At 43.0% G+C, this 22,289-nt stretch overlaps 1 protein-coding gene across 1 annotated transcript in view; it reads right to left on the bottom strand.

Moving 5' to 3' along the window:
* LOC311521521 (uncharacterized protein) overlaps positions 1-22,289 on the bottom strand; it is a 173,757-nt gene that overhangs the window by 33,145 nt on the left and 118,323 nt on the right. The window contains exons 3-6 of the mRNA XM_084629849.1: positions 20,269-20,342; positions 19,399-19,484; positions 18,365-18,404; positions 16,322-16,402 (exon numbers count right to left, since the gene is read on the bottom strand). Of these exons, the coding sequence (XP_084485975.1) occupies positions 16,322-16,402; positions 18,365-18,404; positions 19,399-19,484; positions 20,269-20,334 (273 nt within the window). The 5' untranslated portion in view covers positions 20,335-20,342. The remainder of the gene's footprint in view (positions 1-16,321; positions 16,403-18,364; positions 18,405-19,398; positions 19,485-20,268; positions 20,343-22,289) is intronic.

The following is a 22,289-nucleotide window of genomic DNA, read 5'->3' as shown; positions in this document are numbered from 1 at the left end:
GGTGTCCTGGGCTAGGAGGCAATGAATTCACTTTTCCATGCTGCCTTATTTCTCTACACGACTGTCGTACACAGGAGCCTTAGGCATGGACCAGGACCCCATCGTACTAGGTGCTGTACAAACAGAACAAAAAACAGTTTCTGCCACCCAAAAAGATTAGCCTATATATAAGACAAAAGACAAAGGGTGGATTCAGACAGACAGGAGTACAAGGACAATCACACCAGCATGTGGGCTAATAATAAATGTTGAGATTACACTGCCATTCTGCTGCACTCTGATAATTCCCCATTTAGTTGGGACATGATTAGAACACTGTTCCTTTCAATTAATTTCATGTGGAAGTTAGATGAGCCCATGATTCTTAACATTCATACCATGACAGAATACGATCAAGGGTGCAAATAACATCACGATGCAACATTCTTGTCTACAGTAAGCACTTCCAAAAGGCTGTCCCACTTTTGACCCTGATCCTACAAATGCTTACAACTGGGCAGAAAGCTTACTACTGCAAATAGTCCCTTTGGCTTCAATGGGCCCACTCGCAGTACGCAAGCACCACACCTGGCAACAAGCATTTGCAAGATCACATCTGTGGTATGTGAATACTGAACAAGAATTAAAACAACAGTAGGAGCTGCACAGGTGCAGTCAGATCTCCATCCCATTTGAGATGTAGTAGGAGGCCCTGATTTTAAGCAAGATGTCATTACTCTATCCAGCTCCAGGTTTAATCATGGGCTGTTATTTTCGAGCAGGCTAATTTTCTTCCACTCTGGGAAATGTTAGGGTGAAAAGGGACATTTTATGGCCTGTTGGGTGGCTAGAGTAGCATGCTGATCTCTTTTGGAGAGTGTTCCAGAGTCTCAGTCCAACTGAAGGCTCTGTTACCTGGTCTCTGGAGCAGCTGGCTGCAGAACATTGAGACCCAAACCTATTTCATGTTTGGATCTAGTTCAGGGGTGGGCAAACTTTTTGGCCCGAGGGCCACATCGGTGTTACGAACTGGTATGGAGGGCCAGGTATGGAAGGCTGTGCCCCCAAAACAGCCTGGCCCCCGCCCCCATCCGCACCCTCCCACTTCCCACCCCCTGACTGTCCCCCTTGGAGCCCCCAACCCATCCAATCCTCCCACCCCCGCTCCTTGTCCCCTGACCGCCCTCTTCCAGAACCCCCGCAACTGCCTGCCTGGGGGGGGGGGGGGGAGAGAGGGAAACCAGTGTGTGAGACAGGAAGAGGAAGAGAAATCTTAAGCCATAGAGATGTTGATGAAGAACCAATGAAACCAGACAGGAGTCTGGATAACTTTAGCACAAAGGAGGAGATGAAAGCCAGGAACCCCATATTGAATCAGTTAAAATTCCCTCCTGATCAATTTATTTCCAAAGAATTAGAGAGTTCGAGGCTAGCAGTGACATTTTCCTGAGGTATAATAAGCAGCTTAACTCTGCAGGGAGGAAACATTTGGCTTTGAATCTGAACATTCAGCAAATGTTATTGCTGAACTTTAATGAATTCACCAGGATTCAGTAAACAGCTTTCAACACCCCATTGGGAGTGTACCAGGTAGAAAGGGCGTAACAAACCAAGCTAAGGGCATGGCCACATTGGAAACTTAAAAACATTGTCGCAGGAGCACTCCCACGGCAGCACTTTGACGTGCGAGTGTGGTTGTGCGGGAGCGCTGGGAGACAGCTCCCCCAGAGCTCCTGGTAATCCACCTCCACCAGGGGATTAGCTCCCAGCGCTCAGAGCCTGTCTACACAAGCACTTTAAAGCGCTCAGACTTGCTGCACTCAGGGGGGTGATTTTGCACACCCCTGAGCCAGCAAGTCAGAGCACTATAAAATGTAAGTGTAGAAAAGCCCTAAGATTGTATTTAACAAACTGCCTCTGGGTTATTTACCTGATGGCTTCTTTCCTCCCACCACCCACAAAAATGAAAGTGGTAAAACCTCGAAGCCCTGGGAAAAAAGAGCAATTTCCCTTCACAATGAAACCCAAAATGAAAATGAAGACATTGTAGGAGACAATGACAATCTACACCAGGGGATGAGATGACTGGGCATAATGGGTGCAGTTAGTTGTTCTTAACCTCTTCTAGCTGCTTCCTGTTTCATAGATTCATAGATTCATAGATATTTAGGCCAGAAGGGACCATTATGATCATCTAGTCTGACCTCCTGCACAATGCAGGCCACAGAATTTCACCCACCACTCCTAAAAAAAGACCTCACACCTATATCTGTGCTATTGAAGTCCTCAAATTGTAGTTTGAAGACCTCAAGGAGCAGAGAATCCTCCAGCAAGTGACCCGTGCCCCATGCTACAGAGGAAGGCGAAAAACCTCCAGGGCCTTCCAATCTGCCCTGGAGGAAAATTCCTTCCCGACCCCAAATATGGCGATCAGCTAAACCCTGAGCATATGGGCAAGATTCATCAGCCAGATACTACAGAAAATTCTTTCCCGGGTAACTTGGATCTTACCCCATCTAAAAACCCATCACAGGCCATTGGGCCTATTTACCATGAATATTTAATTACCAAAACCATGTTATCCCATCATACCATCTTCTCCATAAACTTATCGAGTTTAATCTTAAAGCAAGATAGATCTTTTGCCCCCACTACTTCCCTCGGAAGGCTATTCCAAAACTTCACTCCTCTGATGGTTAGAAACCTTCGTCTAATTTCTAATCTAAATTTCCTAGTGGCCAGTTTATATCCATTTGTTCTTGTGTCCACATTGGTACTGAGTTTAAATAATTCCTCTCCCTCTCTGGTATTTATCCCTCTGATATATTTATAGAGAGCAATCATATCTCCCCTCAACCTTCTTTTAGTTAGGCTAAACAAGCCAAGCTCCCTGAGTCTCCTTTCATAAGACAAGTTTTCCATTCCTCGGATCATCCTAGTAGCCCTTCTCTGTACCTGTTCCAGTTTGAATTCATCCTTCTTAAACATGGGAGACCAGAACTGCACACAGTATTCCAGGTGAGGTCTCACCAGTGCCTTATATAACGGTACTAAAACCTCCTTATCCCTACTGGAAATACCTCTCCTGATGCATCCCAAGACGACATTAGCTTTTTTCACAGCCATATCACATTGGCAGCTCATAGTCATCCTATGATCAACCAATACTCCAAGGTCCTTTTCCTCCTCCGTTACTTCTAGTTGATGCGTCCCTAGCTTATAACTAAAATTCTTGTTATTAATCCCTAAATGCATGACCTTACACTTCTCACTATTAAATTTCATCCTATTCCTATTACTCCAGTTTACAAGGTCATCCAGATCCTCCTGTAGGGTATCCCTGTCCTTCTCTAAATTAGCAATACCTCCCAGCTTTGTATCATCTGTTTCAGGGGGGAAAGGATTTTTTTGTTTAAACATCGCTATTTTGCTGTATATCTTTGCAAAAGGTTAGAAGTCCAGGCCTTTGGGAAACAATAGGGAAGCAGAGGAGCAGCTGCCTCCCATACTTAATGTTAAAAGTAGAGTGACCAGATGTCCCAATTTTATAGCGACAGTCCTGATATTCAGGGATTTTTTTTTTTCATATAGGCACCTATTACCGCTGCCCACCCCCATCCCGATTTTTCACACTTGCTACCTGGTCACCCTAGTTAAAGGAGACCTAAAGAGGAAAGAATAAAAGGGCTTATACCTTCTTTTTAGTATCTCTAGGACACTAACACCTAACGGTCCCTACTAAAATTGGGCCCCACTGCCATAGGTACTATACAGACAGACAATCCCTCCCCTGAAGAGCTTACAAGATACAAGACAAAGGGTAGGAGAAAGAAATGTCAGCTGGTAATTAAAGTATGGCGACATTAAGAGTTTGTCTACATGGAGCAGCAATGCATCCTAGAGGGAGTGACCCTTCTAAAACACAGTAATATGTTATGCTTTAATTGGTCAAAGTAGACCCTGGTGGTGTGCACAGAAGGTTCCCTAGTGCACAATACTACATTAATGCACACTTGAGAACCTTTAGTCCACACCAGCAGCATCTACACATACTAATTAATGCATGATATGTTAGTGCACTTTAGAAATCACACACCCATAGGGTGCATTACCCCGTCATGTAGACAAGCCCTAAGTGACATGCTCAAGGTCAAACAGGAAGACTAGCAAAGCCAGGAACTGAACCCAAGTTTCCTGAAGTCCAGTTCAGCATTTTAACTACAAGATCATCCTTCCTTTCTAGGCTTCATGATGGATAAAGCTCTGCAACTGCTTATCACAAGTTTTTTTTTCCCCCCAATCACAAAAATATCAGATCAAGCCTAAGTTCCCCACCCTTCTGCCCCCGTTTTGCTTATGGTCTCCCTTGAAAAGCACCCAGCATTATGACGGAAGAGTGCTATCAGCCTTTATAAAAGGGTGGGGTGCTGAATCTCTAACCAAAAGGCTTTTCTTCCAGCTGTTAAGCGTTTTTGTTAATCAGGTGTCAACAAAAACAAACTAAAAATCTCTTGCCCACTTGACCCACTTTCATTTTGTCACTATCCATCATAAACCTATTAATTTGCCAGGCAAAGACAGGGTGAATAAGATGTGGATTTCTAACAGCTTCAAATATATATATAAATATATATATCAATATAAATATAAATACAAATTTTTTTTCTTTTTAAAATGCCTTCTTTTATCATAAGGTAGCAACCACCTTTAATGCATGAGCCAGTGCCAGGACAGCTCCTCTTCCCGTAAAATTAATGACCCATCTATAAAGGAAACATGCTCCCTCTCTCCCTCTCCTTTGTGATTATTTACTAACCTCGGCTCTGACAGCAGGAGCTGAGCTCTGAAGATCTTTGGGATCAGGGACAAAAAGAGCAGCTTCCCGTTACGAACCCCAGGAAAGAAAACTTGTTCAATTCCTTTTCACACCATAAAGCTGGTTGTTTGATTTAAACATTTAAACAGTCATTTAAAACCTGAACTTTCATGTGCAGTATATTTTGATGGATACCAGTTGTTTCTGAGTTGGTCTGACAGCAAGCAGCCTAAGGGCTTGACTACACTTTTAGCACTGCAGCAGCACAAGCTGCATAGGTGTAGATGTGCCGCTGTAGGTCTTAGCGAAGATGCTACCTGCCCCAATGGGAGACCTTCTCCTGTCAGCATAGATATTCAACCTCCCAAAGAGGCAGTAGCCACGTGGATGGGAGAAGTCCTCCCATTAACATAGCGCTGTCTCCACCGTGGATTTTCCACACCCCTGAGCGACGTAGTTCTACTGCTACCAGGCTGTAGCGTAAACCCAGCCTAACTACTCGCAAGAAGCAATCGACGGAGGGAAGAGCTGGAACCTGAAGAATAGTTACAATCCCAGAGGCAACAGCCTCAGATCCAGTCCAACTGCCACTCTTCTAAGATGTCCAGGGTTAGTTGGAATGAGTTGCGTTAGCTCTGTTAGAGTAAGCTTTCAGAGCACAGTGCAAGTTAGCCACTCACGTGAGCCCCACAGATAAAGCCCCATGCGTAGCATTAACAATTTCTCTTCATTTGCTGCAGAGAGAAAAAGCAGTGAAGAAAGGGAGTCACTTTCTTTTTTAAATGATGTTCAGAGGAGGGCAGAAAGGTTCCCCCTCCACCCACAAAAAAATAAAATAAAGAAGGGGTCTCTGCCTTTCTCTCTCTCTATCTCTCTCACACTCATAGAGATCACATAAGTCTTCACTTCTCTGTATTGCTGGAGAACGCTGTGGACAGCTGGAGAACTAGGGGGATTATGACATCCATCACTAGAAACAAACCTGAGCAACTGAGAGGGGAAGGGATTATTAGCCCAATTCTCAGTTGTTTTTGCTAATACTTCCTCCCTCATACACACACTTGGGAGGAAAAGCTCTGTTAAGAGATTCAAATTCTCCTGCCTCATCAATTAAGAGCTGAGAAAGGTTCCGAGCCAGTTCTCCAGTCCTGGGAAAAAAACCTGATTTTGCTGAAGGGCTATGATGAAACTTAACAGTCCTGCTATTTCAAAATAAAAGGGGGGAAAAAAAATGAAATAGCTTTCAGGCCTCCATGGTATAGCACAAAGAAGAATAAACATGGTGGGATGTTTTTCTTCTGCAAGTCGTATTTAAGACCTTTGCCAGGTTTATTATAAAAAACACCCCCGAGCACTGCAAGTTTCACCAGTGCAGACGGTGCACCTGCCCTGGGAGCTGTGCCCCTCGTGGGAGCTGCGCCCCGCCCAGCGCTCTGCCGTGACTCCATAAGCCCCATTGAACGTTGCCTGTGTAGACTAGCCCTAAGACAGTGGTACTCAGCCTAGGTGTGCACACGGATATGGACAGCCAGGGGTTCACGTTCTTTTTTATTCCAGTTGTTGGTGTTGCTGCAGGAATCGGGGGGCCTGATTTCACCAACTGTTGGCAGAACAACACTGCAACAACCGTCTCTCTGCCAGCCCTTCCCTCCCTCTGCTGCCACCAGGATTGACAGATTATTCACTCTTGGGGGGCTCGGTCAGACACTAAAGAGCATTTGAGCATACTGGCTGATTCATCCTGAGCAGCTTTGTCAGCCTTCATTTTATTAAGCAGCAGTCACTGCACAGACACATCATCAGGATCAGAGAAAAAGGGAGGTGAGGCTGGTCTTTTCTGTAATGCTGATACAGACTCTGCCTAAAAACAGACCATCTGTTGGCTGAGAATCTTCCAAGGGAGTCCCCTCCCAGATAATCTGGGGCACACCCACAGCAGCTCGAGGCAGTTATGGAACAACCACACCGCATGTTCCTCTTTCCCTGCTCCCCCAGGGCCAAATCACAGTGGGTCAAAATTTATTCCTGGCATAACTCCATTTATTTTAATGGCCAGAAACTAATTATTCCACTAACTCTGTAGCACACGCAGGCTTTGGGCTCAGCCTTGCCTACACTAGAAAGTTGTACTGCTTTAACTTTATTGGTATACTTAAAGCACTACAAGCCCCTTAGTGTGGACATGGTTACATTGGTCAAAAGGTGTACAGCAGTATAGCTACAGAGCAGTGACCTTTTTAAGCCACCAGCTGCACGTTTGCCATCATGTCACCTATTATGGTCTCATCCGCCACACCAGGATGTTAGGGAGGAAACATTCTGGCGAGAGGAATGGATCTCTGTTATAAAACCAGTCCCGCGTTGCCGACCCCACAATCTCCCTGCTTCGTTTTGACCTGCCCAGTCTTCAACGGTCCCTGCTGAACAGGTTCTGGACCAGGCATGGTCTCCGTGCACCCTACCACTATCGCTGGGGCCTTCGTGACAGCCCTTTGTGCAGCTGTGGTGCGACACAGACGATGACACACATTGTCGATGAATGCCTCTGACTAGGTTCAGTGGTGGCCTAGAAGAACTGCATCCCACCACTGAAGATGCCATCGCTTGGCTAGACGACTATGCACACGCAAAATAAATAATAGTATGGTATGGGGAATAAGCTATATTAGTATAAGTCACCTTTATACCAATCTAAGAGTGTCCACACCACAGGTTATACCTGTGTAGTTATTTTAGTAAAATAAAATCATACCATGACGTTACACTCCATATCTTTATGGAAATATGATTATGCTATGGATATCGCATAAGAGATATACTTTATGAAAGATGGCTCATGTAAGGATCATTGGAAAGGTTATGATTTACTGCATGTGATTATCTGAATGTGATTATCCAATTTGTATGCCTGTATCATTTCTGTATCTGAAGCTAGGAATCTTGACCATGTATCTGTATTTCAAATGTGCTACTTTGGATGACACCCACAACTAGCCCTTCAGGTATAACAATGGAAAAGCCAGACTGCGCTGATGTCCCATCAGCAAAGACAATGTACTGTGAAAGAGCTTAGTCTTCCTGTGGATGCTCCAGACAGCCTGCAAGTAATGGCTGCTACAACCCTGCCGAGACATGTGACTGAGTCACCTGGTACTAGACCCCCACCTTGGAATGCCATTGTTTTTCCACTAGAAGACAAAGGGTTCCCGCCATACAGAAAAGCTATATAAGGCAGGGGAGTGACATCATCAGGGTTCTCCTCTACCTCCCCGCCTAAAAAACACTAGGAAACACCTGAAAAGAAGAACTGAACTGAGGGGAGAAGAGTTGAGCCAAGGGTATCTAGCCTGTGAGTAATACCACCTGAAGTTTCAAGCTACAGGCCAGTGCACCTGGCTTTCAAGAATCTCTAATCTGCCTGAAACAACATTTAGGGTGAGAAATTACTATTTGTAGACAATTGCTTTAGTGACTCAAGCTTAGTTTGCATGTTTTGTTTTATTTGCTTAGTAATCTGCTTTTTTCCATTTGCTATCCCTTTAACCACTTAAAATCTGCCTTTTATAGTTAATAAATTTGTTTTGTTTATTATTAAACCCAGTTTGTGCAATTTCTAACTGGGGGGGGGGGTTGGGGAGGGAGGCCAAAAAGCTGTGCTTATCTCTCTTCACATTGAGGAAGAGGACGAATTTTTTTGAGCTTGTGCTGTGCAAATTTTTCTATATAGCGCAAGACAATATATCTTTGGGTCTGCACTGCAAGGGAGGTGGGCACCTGAGTGCTGGGGCAAGTCCCTTAAGCTGAGTTTTCCCAGAGCTGATCTCAGTGTCTGTGTCTTTCTGCAGCTGGGTGTGGCCCTGCCTGTGCGACTGCTAGAGGAAGCTTAAGAGCCTGGTTCAGCAAGACAGGTTAAAGGGGGTCCATGCTGGCAGAACAGGCAGGCTCACTGGCATCTCAACACATCAGGTGGCACCTTGAAGGGGGGCAACCTGTCACACATACCCTTACCTGTAACAGTTACAGGTACAAAATTTGCGCTATGAGTAAGCCTGGTACTAGGTCTCCTCTATTAGTGACAGCATGGAACCCCAAGGTCCTGCACTGAGCCTTTAACCTGAATGTGGCTTGCGGTTCTGTTTTGCTTTTAGTTTAGGAGGATACCATACTTGTTGCCCATGAAGAAATGATTAAATACATTTGAATACTTTGCCTTCAAGTTCTTACAGATCAGCGTTAAACTAGGGAATGTAAGCAAATACTCTGTTTCCTGGTCCTGCCTTGACACCACTGGATCTCTCAGATATCAAATAAAACCTTTCCCAAGTTGTCCTCTCTGCTAAGTGAGATAGGGTTCTTGAGAGGCCATTATTCAGTACTAGCTAGTGCTGCCACATGATATTTCACATCACCACATTACTGAAGAAACTCATACAAAGGTGAGAATGTTGTAGGTTCCTGGACGGTGGTTGTTTGAAAGGGTAGTGCTCAAGACATCGAGATGTTTAGAAGCTTCAGTAAAGCATGCTGGCATGAGAGGAAACTTGGTAATGGGAAACCCTTTACTGAGAACTTCTGGTGTTTCAAAGGAATCTACTGCTAGCTGAAGGATCCTAACCTGTGCTATACTTTAAAAAGGCTTCTTTTTTTTGGTCCAGTATTAGCTTGAAAGGGTCCCATTAGAGTCTAGCAATAGATTGTTTTTAGTAATGAAGCTTTGCCTGTTTCCAATTTAGAACAGGGCAATTATCTAGCCCTTGCAATGAACATTAATTTCCTCCCCCCTCCATTTTCGCTCTTAAATTACTTCTTCTCTACAGGTTATTGCTTGAGTACCCCTTCCCTTCTTTAGGCTGCAGAGTAGACAGATTCTTGACTGAGTTTTGTCTGTTTCAGTAAGACAGTCTTCCCTATTCTCTGGACTGAGGACTCTGTGGATAGTAGCAGCTGTCTGTTAGCTATGGCAAAGATTAAACAAAAAAATCACCGCACACTGAAGGTAGTCTTACTTGCACACAGGCAGCTAGAAAGCCCAACAGACTATCCAGCAAAGGAATTAAATTAAAAGGTAAATACATCCAATCCATATTTATTAACGTACTTCCACAACTCAACTGACTAAGAAAGCACTAGATTATGCATAATCTATCTTTGTAAAATGATGTGTCCCTTAGTATTTTTAAGGTGTCTCAGTACCTAGGCATCCAGTGTTTTGGGATACACCTAAAGAATGGACAGCACTGTCAAAAACACTGCACTGTAGATCCATCTTGACATTTCCATACAGATAGGTATTTACCATACAGTGATCCATGCCTTTGTCATCTCTAGAATGAACTGCAGTGCACTCTACATGGGGCAACACCTTAAAATACACTCCTAAGCTGAAGCCGGTGCCGATTTCAACAACTGGCTTGTTAAACTGAGAATCTGGCTGTTCGAATATGAGAGCAGTACTCAGTGAACTGCACGTTGGCTGTCTAATGTCTTCCAAAGTGGAATTTAAGGTGTTGGGTCTGACATATTGGCCTCGCAACAGCCTGAGACCCTCCTGCCTGAGCAAGGCTGCACCTCTGTCTGTGCCATTCTGAGATCAGCCCTGGCACTTGTGCTGGAGCCACTTTGCTATACAAGAAAGGGAGCTGCTAGCAGGATGTTTTCTGTGTCTCTGGAATTCACTCTCCTCTGTCTGAAATAGCCTGAATCTACCGACCTCCCAGATTCACCACAGAGCTCACCTGTTTGAGCAGGCATTGTGGGAGAGAGCAGAGGAGGAACGTGAAGGGTGGGAGATGCGTTAGGATATGTGATGACTGGTGGTGGGTTTGTGTTTTTCTGCAGTGGTATGGAACGCAGTGGAGTGGCTGAAATGTTCCTGGGGCCTCAGTTTCGGTGATGTGATTTTGGTACTATAATTTTTAGTTAGCTGATAGGATGCACCTGGAGTCCGTATCCAAATAAATAACCATATTCCATAATTCAAGTGGAACTTTTTGCTTCTGGTCAGATTCTGATATCAAGATTGTTCAGACCTGCAGAGGCCTCCACTGTTTGCTTGTGGGGGTGTTAGGCTGCCCAAGTTCAGGTTCTTCTCCCAGAGCACCTGGCTCAGGCTCACCGGGCTCAGGGTTAAAAATTCCAGTGTAGATGGGTCTCAGAGCCCAGGTTGCAGCCCAAGACCGAACTTCTACAATACAATTTTTAGCCCTCTCGCCTGAGTCAGCTGACCTGGCTGAGACTCTGTGCCATGGGTTTTATATGGCAGGGCAGACATACCCTTAGACTGCTTGGTTAGGCTTGAAGAGAGCAAAAGTTAATTATACAATTATCAGATTGATGGCTATCTCCAGCACTCAGCCGTTTATTCCCAAGGAAACTTGAATTACCCTATACGACCCTATCCAGCCCTAGAAATAGTTCAAGGAAATTTTATTTTGCTGTAGGAAGTTAAAAGCAGCCTGGCATTGAGCTAGGTAAACAACTAACTTATTATCCCTGATTGTGATAGCAAGAGCCCACTTCCTCCTGCCAGCCACAAACTGTTCCATGCAGTGGGATCAGTCAGATTGTGTGTAAAAAGCCAGTAGACACCTCACGACCAGAAAGGGCAACAGGGAATGGAAGCCGGTGGGTAGGGGGACTGTCAACAGCTGGCCACATAAGCTGACAATGAAATCTCACAACCAGGGTATTTACAACATGTTAACAAGTTCACAAGTCTCAAGCAGCTTAGTTGGATGCTAACTCAAAGGTGAGTTTTGCCCTGTTAAAAATAAATTCCAAGGTATATTAGGCAAGGGATGAGCGCCTTCATAGGAAGGTGATGAACAAAGAAAGGTAGAAAAATAATGTATACAGTAGGAGAGATTTAGAGGTGAAGTTACTTGTGGAGGATAGAGAAGTCTTCCAAAGCTACTTAAACTCAAACGGTTTATGCTACAAGGTTTTTTATTAGTTATTATAAAAGCAGTCAGTCAGCATGACTGATTGATTTAGTTTAGCATTACTAATCTTATTGCAAAGAGAAGGTTGGCCTTTCCACTGGCAGTTTCCCTAACAAACGGTTCCATTCGCTGTACTACAGAGATCACTCAAGACAACAGGCTGCAGGGTGTCAGTGAAGTGATGAGAACAAGAGAGCATTAAAAAAGTGCATACTGTATAATAACTGCCATGGGACTGGAGCAAAAATGATAGACTGCTTTTTACAATCAGCTTAAGCAAGTGGATTTTACTTTTGATTTAGAAAAACTTTAGAGTTGATTTCATTCCAAGGCATCACATTCCCACACTGGAATAGTATTATTCAGTTTCATGGTTCTCTAAGGCCAGCATCTGAACTGCTCTCAGATATCCACTGAGTCCAGCAGAAGGAATCTGTGCAACTTCTAAACTCACGATATAAATTCATGAGACCATTCAGCCCTCTGGGCCAGGCGATCTCAGCAACTTTAATCTAAAAAGCAATGCAAATGTTGTACTATCAGTGAAAGGAAATTACTGTGGATGAGGGAACAAGCAGTTCAAAGCTCTGCTTCGGAAAACAGAGATGAGCTTTGGGTTGCATTTCCCTGCAATTTTATATTTAATATCATGCTGCATGACAGTGTCACTGTTCCAACATGCATATACGGGCAATACTGGATGTACAGGTTTCCCCATGTATAGCATATGGGATCTTTCCAAATCTCTGCCATTGGAAGCTTCTATTGGAATTGCTAGGGTGGAATGGGAGCGAAGTCAAAGATTCTTTATGTTCCTGTACGTCATCTGGCTTATCGTTTCCGCACCCCCTCACTGTTTAGCACTTAATGTGGCTCCTTCTCAAGTCAATGGGAGCAAAATGTCAGCTCTTTGGCACTGGGATAATGTCTTATCTGTCTGGAAGAACCATGAACCCTTGTGGTTCATTATAAATAATTCCATTTATTCTATTACAAGAGCTCTATGCTTTTCAGTCACTGAAATAAAGGAATGATAGCTCAATCTCTCATTAGGAGAGGGCCAGTTTGGACCCACATTTGCTCTAACTGCTGTTAACCCAAGAAGTTATTGTAAATTGTTGACATCAGAAGTCATTAAACTGAGGTCACAGTTTGTATCAAGAACACATTTGTGTTTGTGTCAAGAACCTAATCGGGACTCATGTTAAGTTTCATGTTCTATTATCATTTTGCCCTGTTGAAACATTTGGGCCCCATCCAGTTGCGAGGTACAAAAAGATACAATACCATCTTTGCTTATGATAGAGATGCAGTAATAATTACTTAGGACAAAATACAGCATGAGCTAATGGTACAGTGGAGCAGCTGGCTACTGCGTCTCCATGAAGAAGCTGGAGTCAGATTCAGACTTGCTGGCACAGATGTGAAGGGTCTACCCACACAATCCAGTGTGACCAACAGATTGAAGCTGGATCCTATTCAGGTTTTTATAGGGCCTCATTACTGTTGTTTAATTTTATTTAATTTAAGTTAACCAAGTGACCCCCCCTTGTATTATGCCCCAAGTTTCCTTTAACTTGACCATTTAATTTGCTAACCCTTTTCTAGCCAAACTGTTATTTTAAAATATACCCTTTTTTCTCATCTGGATTTTTATTTACATGTAAAGGCCTATATTTTCATACTTATAATTGTGGGTGACCACCTTTAACCCTAGAAAGAGCCCAGATTATCCAATGGTACTGAGCACCTACCCTTTGAAAATCAGGCCCCATTAAGGTGTCTCAAATTGGGCATCAAAATAACTAGTCACTTTTGTACATATAGGCAAAAGTATATTGCATCAGCTCTTTCCCCCTTCAACTTTAGATTCATGATAAGAGTTCATTTAAAACTGTATTGATGGGTTAATTTATTTCAATTTACAAGTACAGATGTGAAGTCTAATCCAGGGGTACTCAACCTTTCCCTTCTGAGGCCCCACCAACAGGCTATAAAAACTCTAGGGCCCCACAGGGTGCCAGGGCTGGGGCCTTCGGGATTCTGCCCCAGACCCCAGCCAATCTACTGCTGGCCCTGCTTCGTGGATCCCCTGAAATCATCTCACGGACCCCTGGTTGAAAACCGCTGCTCTAAACCAAACACTGCAGTCTTTACACAGGCAAAACTTCCATTTAGGTCAGTAATAATTTTGCATTAATAAGCATTAAGAGCTGAAGGACCTGGTTCAATCCTTCTAGAATAGAGGACACTTTATCCAATATGCTACCAACCACTTAGGACTGACTTTTTAAGTTAGTGGGATTATTATGGCCACTGGAGGGCTCCCATATTTTTCCCTACTAAGGTTACCGAGTGATAGAGAATGACTAAAAGAACATTGAATTGAACACAGAAGGGCTATAAAATCTAAAGAAAGTGTGTCCCTGTCCCTTTCATACTCAGATTGGCATCAATGTCAAGTCTGAAAAATCTGTTTTGTTTCTTCAATAAAATTGAGTATTTGTATGCATCTTCACTACTGATTGCTCTATAACTACAGCTCCTCTTAAAAATCATGTTGAATGTGGGATCATGTGACTCTGTTCTGATGCTTGGTAATGTCAAGGTCATCATTGTCCCACAGTCCCCCATCTATTTAGATCCTGCACAGATGGTCACAATAATGTTTGCTCTTTACCAGGATTCAAGTCCCTACTATGAGTCTCTACGAAGACTATAAAAATATACATTCTGCACGTTTCTATCGAATGAGATCACTCGAGTGAACAGTTGTGTAATTTTGTGTTTCTTCCACTGCAGAAGTAGAAAAATATATCATTTTTAGACTACCAAGTCTAGACATGTAGGAAGCGAGACTGGTGCTGGGAATCAACTATGTTCACAAATTAACTATAAAAATACTTTATCTTGGCATTCACTGTTAGGTCATAAGCAAGGGTGTTGCCTGACCTCTGCTCATTAAAGTTGAGATCTGTGGACTACATGCCTGCCCACCTCTTCACAGGCATTGTGCCAACTCATCCTACCAGTGCCTGGGAAATGCTGAAAAATTAAAACGTAAATGCTGTTATATTTTAAAATTTTTTTTTAAATATAGCTTTGTCTATTTCTAAACACTTTTCATCTGAAGATCTCAAAGCACTTTAGAAACATTAATGAAGCTTTCCAGGAGATCACAGAATCATAGAAATGTAGGGCAGGAAGGGACCTCAAGAGGTCGTCTAGGTAGACTTGGTCCTGCCTCAGCACAGGAGGCTGGACTAGACTATAGATGTACAAATACTGACAGACTGGGAAACGGAAGCACAGAGGGGTTAAATGACTTGTCCAAGTTCTCAATAATTCAGAAGCATAGCTAAACTATAGAAGCCAGGAGTCCTGGCTGCCAGTCTTGTCCCCAAACTATTAGACACTCTGCCCCGTGTTAAGTAATGTTATGTTGATACCAACTAGAATTACACACAAGCAGGAAGAATAGGACAGACATGTCAACAGTCTGGACTTCCTGCTCAGAAGCAGCTCCAAAATGACAGCTGCCAGTGAGAACACCCACCACCATTCACACAGACAGAGATAGTGATGTGGTAACAGGTTTTTCCTTTTTTCATTTGAAAATTTAGTTAGAATACATACATTTCTTTTAGTAAATATTTGGATAAAGTATAACAGTAATGACACAAAGCATCCAAATGTGCTTTACACACCACATACACACACCACCAATGAAATGCAACCATTTTTGAGTTAGAGAACAGGAAAACAGAAGCGGGAGTGAAAAGGAGCAGCAGAGGGTATTTTTGCGAAGACACTTGGGAAAATTCCTACTTGTATGAAAAAAGTTATGGGATGCTTAAGGTCCCCAACAGAGCACACAGGACCTTGGGTTTTTGAATTCTTACCCAAAGGTACGCCCACATCCTCACAGAGTATGATCATCAGTGCAGTTTTGGTTTCATGCTTCCCTCCTACTCCATCTATAGTCTAGAAGCTAAGTAAATGTGTTTTGATTCACACTGTGATTTTTAGATGACCTCTTAAAATAACTAGGTTTTTCCATTGCTGTTCTGCACAGAGTTTATTTTAAGTCCCGTATTTTGGCATATTGGTGATGTTCACAAAATAGCCTCAGTTAGCAGCCAAATGGGTTCAGACAATCAAATCAGTATCAGGATACATAGTATGCAGGTAAATCCTAGGCAAATAAAAATATCCCCCACATTTATCTGTCAAGGAAACTGGCCTACAAATCAAGGGGCCTCCTAAGTTGTGCATGGACAGGCTCACAAGCAAAGGTGGCCTTTTTTTTTTTGGCGCTTGCACAAATGGGGACAAGTGCCAAATTTGCAGGCAGAATTTAGGAGGCCCTCAAAGTTTGGCCCCATATGTCACAACAGTCAGCACTTTTACTGAGCCAACACATTATTAAACTTTAAAAGGAAGAATAAAATAAAGCATTTTTCAGGGGTTTCCGGTTTCTTTATAAACCTTTGGAAAAAATGACTAGCTCAAAGGGAAGGACATCACAATCTCTCCCCCTATAGTACTACAAGTGGGTTTTGTTTTTTTTTTTTAATCTCCTCACCTTGTCACTGTTTCTGTATTTGCCCCATTTCTTCAGCATCTTCAGCCATTTGTCCACTCGTTCAATCTCCTGCAGCTTTTGCTAAAAGAGTCAGTTCATATCAAAACAAACATTACAGAAATGCTTCTTGTGAAAGCACAAAACAACTCCTCATCCTCATTCAGTTTAACCTTATGATAATGACATTTCACATTCAGCCCTCCCACCCTACCCTTTTGTATCTGCGGTAGAGGGTATAACGGAGGGAAAAGTACTTACAGGGGTAGACAATTTCTACACGCAGTAGTGGAGGCGAGGAGGGGGAAGCAACCACGATACACAGACAATTCTTTCAACAGGAGAACTTCCTTGACAGGTAACAGATACTTAGGAATTCATCCAGCCACAAATTACCCTGGGTTCTGTCTGTCTGGTAGTATACAGATACTACAGGGGATTTAAGCCCGGATCTCAAAACTAGACATTCATGTTACCACAACCCAGAGCCAAATCAGCTCCCTTGAGGTCAAATGGCCGCAACTTTACCAGCTGAGCTCAGTCATCCCTTATTATTCACAACCCAAGCAAGCATGTTACAGGGATTTTTGTTTTGAGGTGAACTCTAGTTTATTTCCAGTGGCAGTGTAGTTGAGAAGAGGACACCACTTAGAACCTTTAAGCTCTGTGATCTCAAAATAAAAAGTGTATTTTATTATAGTTTTAATCTAATTTTTTTTATTTGGGGCTTTTGAACTTGTAGAAAAATATCCTCTAACTGCATAGGTTTCCTGCAGTGAGCTGAAGCAATCTAGCCCCTCCTAAAGTGACTGAATGGGATCTAGCATCTAGTCTCAGCTGAATCAGATGTTTAGAAATATTGCATGAGTCGAGCTCTCCTAAATTTCATTAATGTTCCTAAATGTGGGTTCCCAATACTTCCTTGTAGAACTGATCCTGACCCTCCCCCACTGCAGCACTCATTTCATCTACACAGAGTAACTAGCCATGCCTAGAGATATGCAAATAACATCTGAGGAAGTGAGCTGTAGCTCACGAAAGCTTATGCTCTAATAAATTGGTTAGTCTCTAAGGTGCCACAAGTCCTCCTTTTCTTTTTGCAAATAACACAATTAGCCAGGTGGTTTAGCACTCATCACAGGAGGAACAGAAACACTGAAAAACTTAAAGGAGACATGAATGGGGAGCAGGATACTCAAAGACACTTCCATTTTTCATCCAGTGAGGATCAAGCATTTAGGCTGAGATTTTCAGAGTCACTAAGGCATCTGGATGCCCATCTGACTTTAAGCTGCAGCCTGTTGATCTCTTCCACCATGCTCAGAGAGAGCAAGAGGCACATGAGATGAGACCACTCTCCCAGCAGGGGCTGACTATCAACCTCTTTCCTGCCTATAAGTCTTAAATAAAGTTTTATGATTTCACTGGAGCAAGAAAAATAAATTATCCGAAGTCTGGAACAATGAAATAAAAAGCACTAATAATAACGAAACTGAAAGGGATAGGAAACAAGATTTGAAAGAAAAAAATGGAACCATTAACTGGAAGGTCTGATCAGGCCTGTTGTGAATAGATCACTTCCATTTTATGCTCTCACACTCTGCTTCTCATGAAGATCTGTGCTGCACCTTCATGGCATTTTCCTACCTTCCACTCTCCACATCAGAACTGCTGCACAGGACTAAAGAAACTCCCCAGCTTCCCCCTCTCCCTACTCCAAGCTCAGCTGCAGTACTGAGAGTTCTGCTGCTTTCTCAGGTGCCTTCTGGTCTCTCCAACCGAGCTCACATCTTTACCACAGCATTATGAAACGACTCCTCACTGAGCACTGACTTCCTGTAACTTTGTGCTAAGGTGTCGCTCCATCAACTCCAGAGCATCAGTTTAGGAGATGCTGGTTTTTATATTTTTGGAGAAAATCTGATTAGTTGGCCATGCTGCAAAGTCTGTATTTGCTGTTTAAAAAGCAGACCTAAGCACCTTTCCATTTAGCACCATGTTTTGCAAGGTATGAGCCACATAGGTAGTAAAGCTGACAGCTCTTACCTTCTCTTCCACTGCACTGCGGGTTGGCAGCTCATGCTCACTGAAAGATTAAGGATTTGATTGAATCAACAAGCAACAGGGGTATGGAAAACAATATACTGTACAATGCAAACAAGCAGTCTTCAATTGACCACACCTGAGGGACCAAATTAAAATTAGTTGCCTTATAGAGACGGTCTAAATCAGAGGACAATCAATCACTCAAAGCTTAGAGTTTTAAAGAGACTGCTTAGTACAGCTGATCAGCAATTTTCTGTCAATGGTTTTTCAACAGAAAAACAGTTTCACAGGAAACATTTGATTTTGTAAAAATTTTGATTTTCTGTTAGGAAAATTGAAACAAAGTATTTAGTTTCAGGTCAGGTCGACAATTCAAAGGTTTTGGTTGTCAAACCAAATTGAAACTTTTCATTTCAAGCCAGTTTGACATTGCACTACATCTGCCTGAGCTGTCATGGTGCCTCATGGGAGTTGTAGTTCAGGTGCCTCGTGCTCCCATTCTCTTCTACGAGGCGGGCTCCCTGGTTGGACTACGTCTCTCATGATGCTCTGCTCTCTCCTCTGGTGGAACTGCTGCAGTGCATCATGGGCATCCCATGACCACATCCTGGGAGATTCAGTCCAACTGGGGATTCTGGCCCATAAAGAACTGGGACATGAGGCTTCTGAACTAAAGCTCCCATGATGCACTGCACCAGCTTAGACAGATGCAGCACTACGTTAAAATAGCCTGAATGTTTCGACTTGGTTTAATAAGCCAAAATGTTTCAAGCTGGGAATGTTTAAAAGTTTACTACTGATCAAAAATGTCTAAATAAGACATTTCAACATCAGAAGGTTTCCACACGCTTGGATGCAGAAGGAGAAGATACACTGCCATTCCTTTCTAGACATTTGGGATTGATCAAATAAGGCCATACAGCAGCCTGCACTGAGGTTGCTGGAGCTGTTACAGGACATCCTTCTGCACGGAGTATGACTGTATAATGTCCATTTCATTGAAGGGTGACTGGGAGGAGAAACGAGTAACTTACTGCAGAAATCCAAATCTGTCTGTGACTTTATACAGGGTGAAGTCAGCATCTTCCCATGGGTCAATATGAGCTCCTTCCTGCCTTCCCTGCAAAGCAAAAGGAGACACAAGAGTCATGACTGTAGGGAACACAAGTGTGAGGCCATCAGCATGTGCGCATGTTTGTCTTGCGCACTCGGAAGCTGGTACTTGACTGACAGTCCTAGTGATTAAAATCCACTCAGTCTACAGATTTGATGAGACACAGGCCTCACCCATGCAGACTTCCCTCCATACTGTCCCGCTGCTGTGTGTCAACCCTGAACTGGGAGGACCATCTTTGGGGCGGTATGGGGCTTATTCCATTCCTGTCTGTAAGGTGATACAGAAGGCCAGAGTAATATATTAGTTTTAATTCAGTCTTCAAGCCCATTCACCCTCTGTTCTGAGACTGTCACTTTCCTGATCACAGGATTTGTGGTGTGTGCCAAATGATGAGGTCTGAATGAGAAAACCCTGGGAGTACAGAGTGAAAAAAATGGGCTGGTGATGAAAGCTTTCCACTTTGCTTCCATATCCTGAGTAATTGCCATAGGCCAACTCTTTTGACCTTGTTCAGGTAGAATAGGCAGAACCTGCATTTGTATACCTGACGGAGGCTCCTGAGCCTATCTGCCGAACACCCATCATAGATTACTAAATACACACGGTCACGTCACCTGTACCCTTAAAAAGGTCTGCAGGCAGAAAAAAAGTTTGTGTTTGTGTAGTCTGTTACTGGCATGAAGACATCACGTTCTGTATGACACGTTCCTGCTTTCCCCAGACAGCTTAACTATCAGGAGTCCCGTGCCTAGTGAGCAGATTAATGGAGGAAAAATGAGATCGGTACCTTTTCATACTTGGCGAGGATCTCTGCTCTTTCCTGTGCTATTAAGGTCTCTAGATCTTTCTTCATGTCAGAAGCTGTAAGGTAAAAGGAGAAAAGAGAAAAGGAGCTAATAAGCAAATATGTATGCAGCCCGGGGAATATTTTGGGAAAGCGCTAATAGAAAAAGCTGCGCTGACAACTTCAACTTCCAGCTTTATCCAAGGGCTAAAATTAGACTGAGAATGAAAAGCTGAAAGTACAAAGGGTGTGTGTGGTACTCACACATACAGAGTATATCTGCCAATTCTACTGTCTTTGCCTGCGCAAACAGTTCTATTTAAGTAAGTGAAAGTTTTGTCTACATGAAGGACTGCAGGAGCAGATACTGTATATTTGTTCATTATGTGCACATGCCTGTCCTAAAATCAAGTTTTTAGTGGGGATACTTTAAAATTATTAAGCAGTCCTGCTACAGCACAGCTCTTACATTATACCAAACTGCATGCCAGCTGGATCGCTAAATGGCTGAGCATTTATTCTGATAAAAACGAAATGCCAAATTCTTCCCTCAGATATGTACACAGAACTCATGGAGAGCGCCACATATATATCTGAAGGCAGATTGTAGGTCAAAGAAAAATCAGAAAAAAACTTTACTTAAAGTACACATATGTAATAAAAATGGGTCAACATATGCAACAGATCTGTAAACAAAACAGGATGCAACAAGTCAGTAACCGTACCATGAACTACTGTATTGGACACCCATCTTTCCATATAAAATGATTAAATAGTTCAGCCGGAGTAACAGAACATGGTCATGCTTTGCCACACATGTATGTACATACTAGCAAGACAACTTCCAATTTCACATACATCATTTCAATTTTTAACCCCCTGCCCCATACAAACCCTCGCTGATGGAAATGGCCTTCCAATCAAACCACAGCATATTCCCAAACTAGCACTGGCAGTCTCCTAGATACCTGTACATGCTGGATCAGTGTCAACATTTCGTGCAGCCTGAAGAAACCTGATCATCAAGGATAGGCATTGACAATATGATCTACTGTGGAAAAGAAGACTGACGAAGAAAATGTCAGAGAAAAATTGGGGGTCTTTATGGTCTATTGCAGAGAATAGAATTGAGAGAGGACCCATTAACTCATCTTGCTCCCTCCTCACCCTAATACAAGACTGCTCCCTTCAGTATACTCTCCAGTGATTTGTCTAGTCTAGTATAAATGACACATGCTTTACACTTTAGCTGATGTAATATTTCCCTAACACTTAAGATAGGAAAGTTGGAAAACTAACACCTTTGTGCAATTTTACCGGAGCGTTTCATTGCGAAAAAGCAACACCTCTGTGGGTTTCCACAGGCCACAAACTGTTCCAATTCTCAGCTACAGGGCTGCAAAGCGTAGATGTAGTCGCTGCAGGGGATATGCTCCCTCAGAACTTCCCCAGCTGCAATGAGGGGGCACAAGTCTACTGCATTCTCACTCTAGGCCCCTCCAAGCTTTTTTCATGTCATTTCACCTCTGCTGCAAAGTCCATAAGAGAGTGAACCATTGTTAACCAGGCTACCAAACTATAAAGGGCATCTTTAGGATAAGTTACAAATATGAGGCCGGATCCTGTAGCCACTAGTCAATAGGTAAAATTATCCAATAGGCTTCAGTTACCTACTAGAAGCCTAAGTTCCATTGCAAAGCAATGGGACTTAGTCACTTTGGAAAATTTTACTCAGTGGGACTACTCATGGGAAGAAGGATGGCAGTATTAGGCCCTAAACTGAAGAGACCAATGGTTGCAATGAAGCAATTTACGAGGAGGTACCTCATCTGTTGAAGCCATCTATGTGCACAATTACTGGGTTAAATGCAGCTGACCATTCCACAGTGATTTGTACGGAGATAAAATCTTCAGCACACTCCAGAGTTAAGCATCCTTTTTTACTTATGATCCTACTTAGCTTGGTCCACACTACAGTTAGGTTGATGTCAGGCAGCTTACGTCGATCTGTCAGTGTCTATACT

Source organism: Lepidochelys olivacea (assembly GCF_965140295.1).
Source record: "Lepidochelys olivacea isolate rLepOli2 genome assembly, chromosome: 6".
In the NCBI taxonomy this organism is placed as follows: Eukaryota; Metazoa; Chordata; order Testudines; family Cheloniidae; genus Lepidochelys; species Lepidochelys olivacea.
Note: the sequence above shows the minus strand (reverse complement) of the source record. Positions and strands in the feature narration are given on the sequence as shown.